Raw genomic sequence first — 15,934 nt, 5'->3', positions numbered from 1 at the left:
GTTTCGGGCCCCATTCTAAATATTAGATCCTGTCTCATATAGTCTCGTTGTTGCAAAGATAGCTGCGTTTAAAGCCCAATGAGGAACAAAGTGTACTGAAGTGTATAAACAACATGCTAATCATGAAATCACGGATGAATTTCACATTCTTTTGCATATAACATCAAGGGAAAATGTGAAATACGAATGATTCCGAAGTTTTGATCACTTAACCTTGAGTGTTATCAGGATATCATTAACTAAAGCAATATCACAGTGAAAGTTTGACCTGCCCTTATCATGATATTGAAAACAATTATCTCTAAATGCATTGTTTTAAGCTGTCAAAATTAGTTTCCTATCTCACTGCCTTTTGAATATGTTGATTATGGAGACTATATAAATCAGCAATACTCTGGCTTTGTGCAGTATATTACTTTCCTTACGAAGAAAATAACGTAAGTGTTCGACCACCAAGATGTTCAAGCAGACATTTACACTAGTTTTACTTGGTGAGTATTAAGAATATTCTTCACAAGGAATCGTTAAGTAAGACCTGGCATACACTATCGGATAGATCATAGGAAATCTCTTACGATTTTTCCTAGAGTCAAAATCTCAACTTGTATGGCATCATATCGCATGCCATTTCCTATGTTCTGAACAATCCTATGAGATTTCTCTTGTTTAGAGCACGCTCTATTTCGGAAAGAAAATTCGTAAGATTTCGATTTAAGCGATATGTGGGGGGGGGGGGGGGGAGCGAAAACGTTTTCTCCCCTCCAGCAAAGATTCTATTTGCGCACTTATTAGCGCATACGAGGAGCATACATTTTTATATAATACAAAATCAACGCTCTATCACAACAGACATGCAAAACAGAAGACACTAGAAAACATTACTGGCCAAGTATGCGTTGTGAGACCTGACCCGGCACCTCTTCGGAGGATGTGAAACAGGAAAAATCTTCACATGTATGGCACAAAAGTATAGGATTTCCTATGAGATATGTCGTAACATTTGTCCTAAGATATTTCTGAGGATTTATCTAATAGTGTATAGTGGACCTAAGAGTTATTATTTGAAGGACATAGCGGAATTCAAAGGTATACTAACAATCAATGTTGGTCATCATTGTATTTCCCCTTGCTCTTCATTTATGATGATAATTGTATATTTTGTCCCTTATTCGATTTGGCCATACTCTAATCGATTAATAAGCGACTCTCTGCAGTTGCCGTTAACTTGAATCGACTAGGCCGAATCGGCTCATTGAATTCTATTCCATTACTTCAATTGAAATTTGAATGCTGATTGTCAACTTAGCTACTATTATCTGGTTGATTCGAAATTGACCGGCAACTTCAAAGATATTCAAGGGGAGAGCTATTGAAGATCCTATGATAGGGCTATCAGACATCCCATTTGTAAATTGATCTTGTTTTTTTTTTTTTTTTTCAGAAAATGTCCAATCTCCCTTTAAAAAAAAGAAAAAAAAAAAGCAAACGGAACGCTAAATTTCCCTTTTTTCTGTGAAAAACATCTCGTTTTAGCTGAATTACGTAGTACGTGTTTTAAAACACTATAGTTGAGTCTTCGTTTTGCAAGGATTTCAAAATGTTCAAGCAGACGATTCCGTAATAAACTCAATGCTTCGATATTCTATCACCTTCTCTAGATTGACAATCGAAGGTTACGCGTAGATTCGATACTTCGATTTCACACTTCCTTTGTATTCTTCACTATACCTAGAAGAATTATCAAATTATGGCAATTTGCTTTGTTTTAAAAAAAATCTGATCACCCTATCCTATGACATGTCGTGTTATAGTAGAATTATTATTATTATTATTATTATTATTATTATTATTATTATTATTATTATTATTATTATTATTATTATTATTATTATTATTAAGCAACTTCAGGATTGTGTGTTATTATATAAAACTATCTCCACGTTTACGTCCAATTTCAGTAAAATACAGTACAAAGAAACAAAATAGTCTGAACCAAACAGAAAGGTTACTTTGTGCAATTCAATATAATTAATTCAGTAGTCACATTACAGGATTTCTAGCAGCACAACCAGTAGGTCCAACAGTGGGAAACGGTAGGCTAGCCAACTTCCAACATTCGCTCTATATTGCAGTTGACAATTTTGCCAAGCATTTGCAAACGTAGCTCCACAAAAGAAGTAGAATTGTGAAGTTGGATAAATAAAGGCAAATTGTTAGTTGACCAACATACACTTTTACCTACGTTGGGCCAACACATTCCCCCTCACCATACCAACGATTAGTCTACCTACAGCCTACAAAAAAGTGCTGCTGGGAATTGTTCTTCTAAACACTGTTTAACAGTTTCTTAATTTGAATAAAGCATTCAAAATATTGTTGAGGTATAGAAAGCTGTAAAAATTGAACAATAAAATAATACATTTATTATTTTTATTTTCAGGTCTTGTTGTTGTTTGCTATGTTGAAGCCAGACAAGGTATGTTCCCGTAATATTTGATAAACTTGAGTTTAACAAAATACGATAAAAGTAACTTTAAAATATATAGTTCGGTTTAACTGCCTATATTTTAATTTACTCATATTTTAACGTGATTACGTACTGTTACGATTACGTTTGATTACTATATTTCACGTTTGTAGAGGAAACATTAGCGGAAAGAACTAACATTTATTACTAACAACAGAAGAAGAAAGCTTTCTATAAAATGTTACAATACAGACATGAGGGGTGTTCCAAAAGTTGGTGGACTGAGATCACTATTCGGATTTCGAGTCAGTAGGAGGGTTGGTGTGGGTTTCCATTTACGAAAGAGCGTCTTTTACACTCTATATATCGTTTCCAGAAAGGTACTAGCTTCTCAAATACATGTTGCAGTCCATTTTCTTCGAGTCTGTGTAAGGTAGTAGGTGTAGCAGCTTTTACTTCCTTGTCTGTGCTAAAGTTTCTTCCGCGTATGTTCCCCTTATTATAAGTGTTGGAAAGCCCAGAAAGCGTAGTGCAGGTTATATGGATGATAGTCTAGAGGGCGCCACCATTTTTTCCAAAGCTTAAATAGCCTGTCGTGCCACGTGGCCAAGCGTTATTGTGCAGGAGAAACAATTTTCCATGAAGCAGTTCATGTATATTTTTGTGCAAATTTCTCCCTTGAAACACACTTGCAAAACTTTCATATCATATCCATTTAAATTTCGTTACCTGGAACCAATGCTGCAATGGTATCACACGGATATCAAATGTGACTCCGCGTAGCGTGGTCATTAATGCTCTCACCTTTGGTGCAAGAGGTCCCAAATTCGATTTCCGATAGGGACATTCGATCGAAAAACTGTATAAGCTTTTTAGTCCAGCCATCCTGAGTAAGGTTTCCTGGATTCTCCTAATCCATAGCATGGAAATGTCGGGATCTACCTCATATAAAGGTCCCAGACCGTTTCATTTCTTCTTCCTCAATTTCCCAGACAGTGATCACCGAAGGATGTCATCCTTTATACGTTACGGGCTACATAGCCATAGCTGCCGAAAACCCAGAAATCTAATTCCTAATCCTACCTACATGGATATCAAGAAACAAAATCAACATTAAATTCTTTAAGGAACAGAAACCAGACAAACCTGATGTCTTCACCAGAAATCGAACCCGGGACCGCTTACACGAAAGACAAAAGCGTTAGTGACTACGCAACACGGGGCCACACGGGTGATTATTTTTTGTGTTCTAGCACCGGGAGTCGAACCCGGGACCGCTTACACCAAAGACGAAAGCGTTAACGAATACGCTACGCAGACACACGGATTATTATTATTATTATTATTATTATTATTATTATTATTTTTTTTTGTAAATGACGAAAACCCAGGAAAAACTTCTCAGGATGACCAGCCTGTAAAAGCTGTACACCTTTCGACAGTGTCCTCACCAGAAATCGAACCCGGGACCACTTACATCATAGACGGAAGCGTTAGTGACTATGCACGCGGAACCACATGCACCAAAGGCACACGCCCTAGCTATTAGATCAGTGGGGGAGGGCTACAGAGATAGACATTGACTTGTTTGGTATGCGTATGTTATATTTTCTGTATAGACACTCGATTCTCAAGTTATTCGCCATTAAAACTGGGGTTAGAACAGAAATTTAGGAATACATATATGGAACAAACTTGTTAAGAGTCACTTTGAAATTAAGCATTTAACCTATCAAATATTAGTAAATGCAGTGTATCTAAGTATAATAAAAAGTTGCTAATAGACGAATTTTTCACACAATCCGGAAACATTACTTGTTAACATATATTAGATATCAAACCAAATATCAAAAGAAAATAGCTTCTTCAACGTTTTGTTATTATATAAAACTGAATAAAATAATGGCAGCCTTATTTTGAATTCCAGTCTTTATAAATAAAGGGTTAGCCCAAATAATTCATCGGGTTTCAAAGCACGGATCCCCAGGCTCACGTCATGTGATTTCAGGGGCGGATCCAGGACCGACTTCTGGGAGGGGGTTGTCATATTGCTACTCTTAAGGGCACAAAACTTTGGAATATGTTTTATTTATATATATAAAATAAGAAAGTTTTCCTCTTATGGGGGGGGCGATGGCCCCGATCGATCCCCCTGGATCCGCCCCTGTGTGATTTCTTCCTGTGGGGTTATGTTAGGGACAAAGTTTATGTATTCCCAGTGCCAACAACGCTGCAAGAACTGCAGGAACGCATCACTGCTGCTGTGATGGACATTGACGGAAACATGCTAGTGAACGTATGGACGAAATTCGATTATCGTTTGGATGTGTGCCGGGTGACCAAGGACGCACACATTGAACATTTGTAGAATGTACCATAAACTTGGTGAGTGTATGTATCTTTTCATGTATAACAAGTCTTTGTACGCCGTATACTTGTAAATAAACAGTGTTTTGAAACCCGACGATTCATTTAGGCTAACCCTGTATATTTTTCCTAATATTCCTAGCATTGTGTGTTGACAAACCCTAGTAAACCTTTTACACTAATTATATTATTATTATTTTAGTAAAAGCACCTTGGACATGTCCAGCAGATTACGGCATCTTCCAAGATCCAGATGACTGTGCATGGTATTACGTATGTGATTCCGGACATCCTACACATATGGTAAGTAAAACAAAATATTAACTTACTTTTTCCTTGAGAATGTTTTAATTGCATTCGCAAACTTAAATGGGAATGGAAATCATCATTAAATTTAAGGATTGAAAGTTTCACTGCCTTTCTCCGAGTAATAAATAATAATAATAATAATTTTTATTTTATATAATAATTATTATTGTATTGAATCTCTAAGCCTAGAAAAAGGGTAAGTTTTAGGTCACAAGTATAGTTACATTTCTCTTTTATTTGAAGGACAGACTTTAGTTCACATTAAAAATGAAATATAGAAACCGTCTGCCATTTTCCTGAACTAAGTAATGTGACAAACCTTATTTTGCCAATATATTTATTCCAGCGATATAGGGATGGATTAACCATTAAGTAAAATAAGACCGTGCTTAAGACATGAAGGGAAGGGGACACAACATAAATTTTCTATAACCGAATTTACCATGGTAGGACATGTAGTGCAGTACTACAAATGATGGTGAACCAGGACGCGCAAAAGAGGCTTCCACATAAAAAAAAAGAAATGAAATCTTTAAGTTTTACGTCCTACGATTATGCTGGTTTTGCTAAAGGAGACGGTGATGATAAGAAATGAATGAAAATGGTGGAATGAAGAAAGTGGGAAGAACGGGAAAACCCACGCATACGGTGTTTGTCCACCACAAAGCTCACTTGGCGCGAGCTGGGATCGAAACAAGGACCTCATGCACCAGAGGTGAACGCTCTACCACTGAGCCACATTAAATGAGAGAAATAACATACGAATATACACAATAGTAACAAGGAGTGCAAACTTCCGCCAAGGCGGCCAGGACCAGCATGAGTCATGGGTCATGAAATCGATGGGGGTAAAAGTCCCCCAACATAGTCTAAATAAAAGCAGGGGAAACTATGTAGACGATCTGTGAAGTTTGCATACTTTCTGTACAACGTCACTGGAAAACACACACACACACTTCGTCACAAAAAAAAAAAAACAAAAAACTCCTTGATAGAAGTAAAAATAATAATAACAGTTTAATAAGATTGATAATACTTAAGTCTTTGAGGATCCAATCAAAGACTTTGCAATTAAAAAAAAATAGGAGAAAACTTATCATCATCATCATCGTAGGTATTATGCCATTGGGAATCACTTGCTGCAACTGAGAAGCTTCCATGCTTCCACTAAACTCTTCGTCTTCACGTATTATTTTTCTGTTTTGATATCGTCCATTAATTGTAGTCTCCTTCGCCCCTCCCCCTCTTTCCTGCTACCATACCCTCTAGCACGTCTCTCATGGTACAATTTCTTCTTAGTCAATGTCCTAATCAGTTTTTCTCTTCCCCTTCTTAATATTATTTAAAATGGTTGCATTAAAAAATAATTTTAAAAAATTATCAAATATAAATAAAATGAGAGTACGGTATACAAAAACAAACATTACTGTGAATTTTGTTTAATTTCGATGGATAAAATTTTATTTTATGCTTCATTGTTTATAGTTTGAATTACATAGCCCCTACATATGGGGATACAAAAATCTTTTAAGTGGTTAGGGCTTCTAGGATTCTTAATCCGGCCCTGCAGCCAGATCACTTTGAGAGACGCTATTGCTCTCATCTTGGATAGCTCCAAGTACGAAACTCAACTACTACGGTGATCTCACTTGTTTATTCAATTGACAGAAAGTTGCTCTGGCATGCAATTAATCATTTAAAGAAAATATAGAAATCGTCTAACACATTTCTTCTATGAGTTAAGAATATTAATTAGTTTTCGTACTTGAGCGACCGGGAATAAGAGCAGTATCGGATCTCGCTGGGATAAACACATTGGTAGGGATAGTCATATTATTTAGTTTGATCTATATCTTCTATAATATTACTGTTTTCCTTCTCCTTTTTTCATCCTTTGCCTAAGTTCATTCTATGAAAATTATCAGTACAGAGTACTAAACACATAACACATTTTTAGATCCAATATATTTCAATCAAAAATTTTCTTGTAGGCGTTATATCTGTACTACTACATAGCCAAACCCAAACTATCACTCACCGTTTTTTACATGCACTTTTTTTCTTCGAAAACTTGCCTCTAAAATTCAGGTGTATCTTGTATTCGAAATTAATATAAAAATATGCAGTGTTTGGTTTAAAATTCCCGCCAGTCTTAAAAATGGCCTTATATTCGATACCGCCGGAAACAGCAACATTGGTTTTAACTGGCAGCAGCAGTGCACCGATGCGGCAAATATGAGTTGCGGGGATTCACAAACTTGGTAACACTGTCTCCCCTTATCACAAACCCAGAACCACAGACTAGAATATACAGACCGTGAACTGTGCGGAACGGTACTTTTTTTTTTTCAACGGTATTGCTTCAAAATTACGATGCGCCTAATAGTTCGTAGCGTCTTATAGTCCGTAAAATACAGTAACTCATTATGATGTCCTTATTCCGTAAAAAATACGAAAACTCGATTTAGGGTTCGTTCAAAAATTTTGTGGTCCCTGATCCAAAACCTGTAATTATTGGCCAAGATCGCAATCTTTTGATCCACCTTTTTATCATTCCTAAAACTGTTGTTTAAAATTATAAACCAAATGAAACCAAACTATCTCCATTTTCTCCTAAACTGTTACAATAATATTCTTAAGCACAAATCCATTATTATGATTTTTTTTTTTTTTTTTTTATTCTATACGTATGTCTACTTCAGAAAGCAATTTTTCTACTGAATGAAGTAATTTTTCTGCTTTCTTTACACAGCCATGCCCAGCCGACACTTTTTACAATCCCGCACTCTTTAGGTGTGATGATGAGATACCTTCACACTGCGTTGAGGTAAGTCTACATATGGAACCTATCAACTAAACACCTGTAGGCGTACTGTAGTTCTGGATTTGATTATAGGAAAAACCAATTGTTGTCTACAATAGGTTTCATACATTATACAAAAAAAAAAAAAAAAAAAAAGTCATGGAAATTTTCAGTTCTGTACAAATAAATCACAAAAGGACTGTTACGTCACATAAAATGCCGGAACAGACTAATAGGTTCCGTTGTTTTAATCTTATTTGTATTTTCTATCTTGCGAAAGAGTATGTAAAGTTTGTTAATGTTTTTCAAACATGTAATATTCAAGATAACCACCTAAGTATCGGTATCTTGTTTATCATATGACAACAATGGTTTTCCTTATTTCTAACAAATATATGTAAATATATCAACAGAAAATTGTAACCAAAGGAACTACAGTAATATTTTCGACAGTCAGGGATGTAAAGAAGCAAGACAGGATAGAATAAAGCTTTATTCAAATTAACAGATAGATTAAAGTTATCAAGTAATTGATATCTGTAGTATCTGTCAACAATCTTTCATTTCAAGCATTAACGGATAACTTACTTTATGAATAAACACTGAATTAATCTATATTATAAAAGAGAACGTACAAATCCTTTGTTCCCTCATCACGCTAATACGGCTGAACCAATTTCTTTTATTTTTGGGGGGTTATTAGGATTTGGACCCTAGATGGTTTTTTTCATATCACTTTAATTTTTAATTACCAGTGTCTTGAGATAATTGACCATTCAAGTGTCCATAACGTACAAATCCTTTGTTAGTTCATCATAGGTAAAAATAAACGTATTTATATGCAACCCGCATGACCGTGTCACTCGGCGGGTTAACATAAATGACAGGCGCTATAATGTTAACATTAATGCAATCTTCTATGGTTTTTATCATATCAATTGAAAGCGAAAAAGTAAAAATTATCTAAGTAACAAAGTTTATTGCGTTCCGGGGTGACCGCAGCGAAGCGGGGCGGGTTAACATAAATGAAAGGCGATATAATGTTAACATTTACTGCAATCTTCTATGGTTTTTATCATATCACTTGAAAGCGAAAAAGTAAAAATTATCTAAGTAACAAAGTTTATTGCGTTCCGGGGTGACCGCAGCGAAGCGGGGTGAACGCTGCTAGTATTATATAAAAACTAATGCATTTCATTTTGTAATACAATTTCTTTAAAAACGTAGTAACATATTCTGAAGTTGCCATTAAAATTACATACTGTTTATAACGTTTAGTAAAACAACTTTACTAATAGAATTCAACTTATTGCTCTTTATATATAATATACAGTCTATTTCCATATTACATAATGAGTATTTCAACACAATACTCCTATAAGAGTTTAAATAACAAAAATAAATATAATTGCAGCTCAAAGGATAATTGTAATTCTCTCTAGAACATCCAAATGCATTAGTACCATTTCAAATATACAAAAATTTATACGAAGTAAGACTTCATAAGTTTTTTTCTTTTCTTTCTTTCTGAGATGGAAGGATATCTTCCGCTATTTTACATACGATAACAATAGTAATTTTATACTAGTGTAAATAAAATAATTTTTGTTAACCACGCTAGTATTTTTTTATCAACAAATTTAACCTTTATAATTTATCAATTTATGAAGTATACCTATAGTGGAGCCAACAAGAGAAGGTCTCTGATAACTCACAGTGACATTGATACTACTCACATGCCAAGGCTTTTTTCGGTGCTTCTATCATGGCAATTTAATTAATGGTGTAAGACAGAGTGACCGTGGTTGTTAATATTAGTACCAAAGTAGAAACTGTTATTTTTCCTTCGCATGTGATAAGAAACTTCAGAGATCATCTCTTGTTAGCCCTGCTATACGTACATACAATCATGGTTGTAATTCGTATGTATTTGTGAACTTAACTGTGATTTGAGCATTTCGTTCTTTGTAACACTCATTTTTTGTTGCTCTTACTGAATATTGAAAGAGAATATCACGTAATTATTAAGCTTGATTAACATATTTTTATAAATGGGTTACTTCCTCTTACAAAGAAGAAAAATGTTAATCCGGAGATATTTGCGAGGTTAATCACCTCAATTGCTCCCCTTATTTTCGCGTCTGTTAGAGCGAAATAAGAAAATTAAAACGAAATAAATATTTTAGGTTTACATTCCATGCTTATGCCGGCTAGGTTAAAGGAAACGGTGATGATGAGAAATGAGTGCAATGGTGGAATGAATAAAGTGGGAGAAAATTCACGAACACTGTGTTTGTCTACCCCAAAGCCCACTTGGCGTTGAGCTGGGATCGAAACAGGGACCCCATGCACCAGAGGTGAACGCTCTACCACTGAGCCAGCGTCGCCCCCTTCCCCTAGAGTGAAATAAGAGTTTAAAGTTTTAGTAACAGATTAAATGGAAATTAAACACATTTTTTCGACTTTTTTCGTTAATTTAATATGTTAAGTTATTTACTTATCTTATTTAACTAGGATGTATAAGCAACGCCTTCTAAATTAGAAATAATAAAATAATTTACCTTCAAAGCGTTAAATTATATACTTTTACTACGATATTCCATTTCCTTTTACCTTGCTGGAATGAATTATGTCCATTCACTACGATTTTTACTTCACTGGAATGAATTGTATCTTTCCACTACGATGTTTTACCTCGCTGGAATGAATTTCATCCTTGTACTATGATATTTGTTTATTTATTATTTTTACCTCACTGGAATTAATTATATCCTGTCACTACGATATTTCCTTTCTTCTTACTTTGTTGGAATGAATTATATCTTTCCACTACGATATTTTATTTCTTTTTACCTTACTCAATGAATTATAATCCTTTCACTAAGATGTTTCATTTCCTTTTACCTTGCTGGAAACTTTATCACGTAGCTGTATTTTGAATAACCATTATATTCCTCATACAAGTAACAGGTAACTAGTTATTCTGAATACAACTACCCGATGAAGTTTCCAGTAAGGAAGGAAGGAAATAAAACATCGTAGTGAAAGGATATAATTCAATGCTTCTAAAGTAGGTATTTCATTTATATTATTATGTTTAAGTCTTGTGTACAGAATAACCTATTAAGCCATACCTAGAATATAATAATATTTAAACGAAGAAATCACTTATCTAACTCTATACATGTAAATGGCTTGGTCTATAATTAAAGGGAATGAAGTTCTTGCTCTATTTAATGATCATCATAATCTTTTTCTTTTTTTTCAGAACCCCTGAAGTATCTTACATATAATCAACTTCAATAAGCGATCATGATAAGTTAAACTGCAAGAACATTATTTATTTTATTTATATGTACGTACATTAAAACAAAAACTTTTGTAAATTTCATTATAAGTAAATAAATAAAAAAATAAATTTACGAAAGTATACGTCATTTAATTTATAGTGTGCCTTTTAATATTTGTTTATTTTTAAATTATGAGACTGTATAAAACATACTACGGTTCTTAGTCTACTCCTAAAACCAAACAGGAACTTAGCCATGGGGAAAAGGAAATGGTATGATTCTGTTCTCATTGTTCAATTTTCCCCTATTTGGACTATTTGTATGTTATCTTAGAATGCACAGTCTTGTTCAAGAAAACCTGCTCACCCATCTCTCTTTGAAAATCCTTACACTCTTACTCAAAGTCGGAATTAAATCAAGCAAGTGTGGGCCTTCTTTGATCAATTGAGATTATTATTTAAAGCCAATGTATTAGAATTTCCCACGTACAGTGGCCGGAATACGATCTTTTAAAGTAGGAGGAGTGGCCAACATTGTTTGAACAAGACTGTATGTACAGTCATGTCCAAAATGATTGTCGCATATCTATAACTGTCTTCTTGTAAGAAATATTTTGATGATTTTGTAGGGGGCCTTTTAATACTGATATTCTGTGTATAATCGGGAAATGTATATTTGTTATAAATTTCATAGGAAAAGAATTATAAACACAAAAATTAGAATGAGTAAAACAAAATGTTGCTAAATGGGCAAGACAGTTTTATTTTCGTTTTATCGTTCTTATTTAATGCTCTTTTGACATGAAATTTACAACATACATGTCTTTGCCAATTATACACACACTAACATTATAAGAAATATCAGGCGAATTCGTTATCAAATTCTATTCCTTCAACAAGATATTGATAGACATGCGACAATAATTTTGGACATGTGTGTACATAGGAAGAAGATACTCTTTTTTTCATCGCAACTGCGAATACTTAATTTTGAAGATGAAATGTTAAGGTAAAGGTAAACCAGTTGATTTTTTCTTCTGTATTACAGGGGCGTCATTTAGGGAGCAGGAGGGGGCAATTGTTCACCCCTCCCAAGAGTTTGAGGAATGCATATACTTTAATCGATTGTCTACTAATATATAGTACAAAACGTGGAAGTCTTATGTCGGTGGTGCTCTTGCCTTCCTCAAGCGAAGTCTGAAATGACGCCCCTGATGTATTATCTAATTCAATCATCGCAGGTCTACATTAAAATACACATCAGGTGATCCACACGCACAATAGGAGTTGTGTTACAGTCTTTGTTGCTTTAAATGGCTGAATAATGCCCTCAAGAGTGGATGGGTGTGGATGATTAGGAGCGGACTGGATAGCGTAGTTGTCTGGGCACCGACACGATAAATTGACTGATCTGAGTTTGATTCTCAGTTCAGTCCGTTTCTCATGAATTCTTGTAAAATTTGCAATAAATATAAGGTTTCACGAATGCAATTTAAGCAAAAGTAAGTAATTCCTTGCACATAATAATACAATTCTTTTTCGTAATAGTCAGAAATTCCTGTTCTTTAAAGGCGATTACAATGTAAAAAAAAAATGTTATAGCTACATAGGCTTGCCTAACCAGCGACAATTTATACAGAAATGTAAAGTTTGGGGAATGTTAAATTTCAGGTATCAAAAGTAATTTGCACCAGTATTAGGAACTATTTACAAGGCCAGAAAAAAAAATATATTTTTTTGGAAGAGGACAACCTCCCTAATTGTGGACCTCATATTAAACCATTAAGCTTCTCTCTCTGTTCACTATTTACAGTTTGAATATTTACACATCTAAATATAACTACAGTTTCACACAAGATATTCATAAACAGGGAAAATACACTCTTTGATACGTGCTTCAAGGCACTGCATTTGTGCATTGTACTGCAATGTGAGGTGCGTGTCAAAAGTAAATGCCGGTTAGTCATTGTTCAAAAGTAAACAAAATTTCTTACTAGTTCAAAATTTTATTATATCTAGTTTACTTTTCCCTATAATTTTCTGCTCACCTTTCGTGCTGATTACATCTCATACATAAATATCCACCACTTGAAAATTCAACCGCTCAACACTGCGATTTTCAACTCATTCTTTCAGTATTGTTGAAAACCAAACTTTGTAGGCTAAAGAAAATCGTGAAAATGGTAGGCGCCTCTAGCATGGGAGATTCGGATTCGAATCCCCACAAGACTTCAGATTCCAAATTAAACTGTAGGTCCGCGTCTCATACAGCCTCGCTGCTGAACAGGATGCTAAATTCATTTTTTTTTAACCATAGCAATAGGCATAAAAATGGTTTTCCTATACAGCATTCGATTAATGTCATTTGTATCTACACGAAAAAAAATGGTTCAATTTTCATTTTATAATTTCTAAACTGTATTGTTTTCCTATTTTCCTCAAAACTAACAAGTAATTTTGTTTGAAGCCCTTTTTGCATTAACTGCTTCATTAATTCTCGGAGCCATTATTACTGACTGCGGGATAAACATAAGAAACTGAGCGCTAATGATCAGTGATCCGATAAACCAAAGCAGCAAACATACTAGGCGATTTGACTCATTACTGCTTTTTTTTCTTCTTTCTTTTTCGACCGGCTCTCACTTTTGAAACGTACCTCGTACATGAGGTGATTTTATCACAGTGAAATTTCAATTAATACTTTTGATATATACATACATACATACGCCAGGTACTAGGGTTCTTAATGACACAAAATGCATTACGAATTATCGTTGTTGTAGATTCCGTCCGCGATTACAAGTTGCAGCACTTTGTGACTAACTTGTTCCATTCCTGGTCCCAGAAGATCTTGAATTTCCTCAAGACTAGCTTCCAGATTGCCATTATATTCTCCATAAGCTGATTCTAAAATTTTGTATACTGGAAGGATTACAACAGGTATTAATTTAACATTACAAGCTATGTACTATCATAAATTATATACATTCACATTTTTATGCTATTTAATACTTTAATTTAGAAAATATTTCTTTCCACTCCAGACATTAGGACTTCCAAGTTAAGCATTAACAATATTTATAAATTACAAACACTATGAATAACATATAGACCTGTACAGAATGTTATCGAGTGCTAGCAAAACACGAGACTGAAACTATTTCCTAAGATAAGCAAAGCTGTTTTAGTAAAAATTGGTTCGAAGATATTACTCGCTTGGTTTATCTGTGCGTGTGGGAAAGTTGCGAACTGACTTTCTTGTTTACGAAGTGACGTTCGGTCACGTAGCAGGGTTGCCAAAGTTACTGATTTTAGTTCAGATTTCTTTCATATGCAGTTTTTGAAGAAAATCGAGAGGATATGCTGAATCGAATCAAATTTAATGGAAGCAGTCGTGCACATACGATCAGTCGTTATGCACGGAATACGTAAAACTATTTAACACGAGTATGTAGATGACTGTTAACTTAATTTTCTCATATGAAAATAGAGCTTAAATGTTAAATAGTATTTTAAAATCATTAATTTAATACGTCTAGAACAGTGGCGGGGCCAGAAATAACATCATGGGGTTAATAAACTGCTATGTCGAAGAAGCGTAGACAAGCAAGTATATATTCATTCATTCTTTTATTGATCCATTTCGTACATTATCGGTCAGAGATCAGTACATAGGACTTGTCAAATACTATTAAGATATTTCAATATAACTGATATGACATTAATTTACAAACTATCACCCAAGTATTAATTTGTCATAATACATTTTGTTACATAAAATATTGAACAGTTCATTTTTGAATTTTGGTATGGTTTTTATATCCTTTAAGTAAGTCGGGAGCTTATTATACAACTTAGTGGACATAGAAAGGACACTTCTTTTCATGCACGCATAGTTTTGGAGTGAAGTGAATATGTTATTCTTTTCTCTGTGTTGTATGAATGTACATTGTCAACATGAAGAAAACTACTTTCATTTCTCTTTACTTACATGACACTTTTGTATATGTGCAGGCAAGGCACAGTTAAAATTTTATTTGGCTGAAAGATCCTTTTGCATGAGGCTCATGGTGATAGATTAAAAATAGATCTTATTGACTTTTTTTCTGTAGACGAACAGTAGTAACACTGAAATACGGAACTCAACAGAAAATTAATCCATAATTTAACGAGGATTGAAATGTATCACAGTACAACAACAGCAGTTTCTTTTGACACAGAACCACGTAGTCTATAAATCACAAACAGATACGACTTAATTTGTTATTTAGATCAGTAATATGTGCATCCTATGTAAGTCCGTTGCTTATTGAAACTCCTAAAAATTTACTGGATTTTAAATAGTCTACAAAAGTTGAATTTATCACAATGGAAGGTACTATTCGAGGTGTACACGAGTAATGAAAATATAGTGCTTTTGTTTTCTTTGCATTTATCATCAGTTGATTCTGAGATGCCCATTTTATCAAAATCTCCACAGTTTGTTTTAATTTACTTTCTAGTTCATCTGTATTGTCCAATGTTACAAGAACATTTACATCATCAACATATACATAGTACAATATAAACCGATGCACTGATCGGCTGAAATGTTCGCCGCATGGCCAGACAGATTTACATGTGCTCTTGTGACATCAAGTTAAATATTTTATTTCACTACCTAGAGATGATCCAAATTGCATGGAAGACACACACCAAA

The 15,934-nt window shown here is 34.3% G+C and overlaps 2 protein-coding genes across 2 annotated transcripts in view; one reads left to right on the top strand and one right to left on the bottom strand.

Moving 5' to 3' along the window:
- Positions 1-366: 366 nt before the first annotated feature.
- Positions 367-11,376, top strand: LOC145674996 (endochitinase). Its single transcript, XM_081745342.1, has 5 exons — positions 367-491; positions 2,441-2,476; positions 5,037-5,137; positions 7,896-7,970; positions 11,215-11,376. The coding sequence occupies exons 1-5, from the start codon at positions 458-460 to the stop codon at positions 11,221-11,223; spliced, it is 255 nt and encodes an 84-aa protein (XP_081601468.1). The 5' UTR covers positions 367-457; the 3' UTR covers positions 11,224-11,376.
- LOC145674992 (uncharacterized) overlaps positions 11,363-15,934 on the bottom strand; it is a 51,283-nt gene continuing 46,711 nt past the window's right edge. Inside the window, exon 5 of the mRNA XM_081745332.1 lies at positions 11,363-14,157. Coding sequence (XP_081601458.1) covers positions 13,997-14,157 — 161 coding nt within the window. The 3' untranslated portion in view covers positions 11,363-13,996. The remainder of the gene's footprint in view (positions 14,158-15,934) is intronic.

This window comes from Thermobia domestica, chromosome 18, assembly GCF_964235325.1.
Source record: "Thermobia domestica chromosome 18, izTheDome1.hap1.1, whole genome shotgun sequence".
NCBI lineage: Eukaryota > Metazoa > Arthropoda > Insecta > Zygentoma > Lepismatidae > Thermobia > Thermobia domestica.
This window is presented reverse-complemented; position numbering and strand designations above follow the sequence as displayed.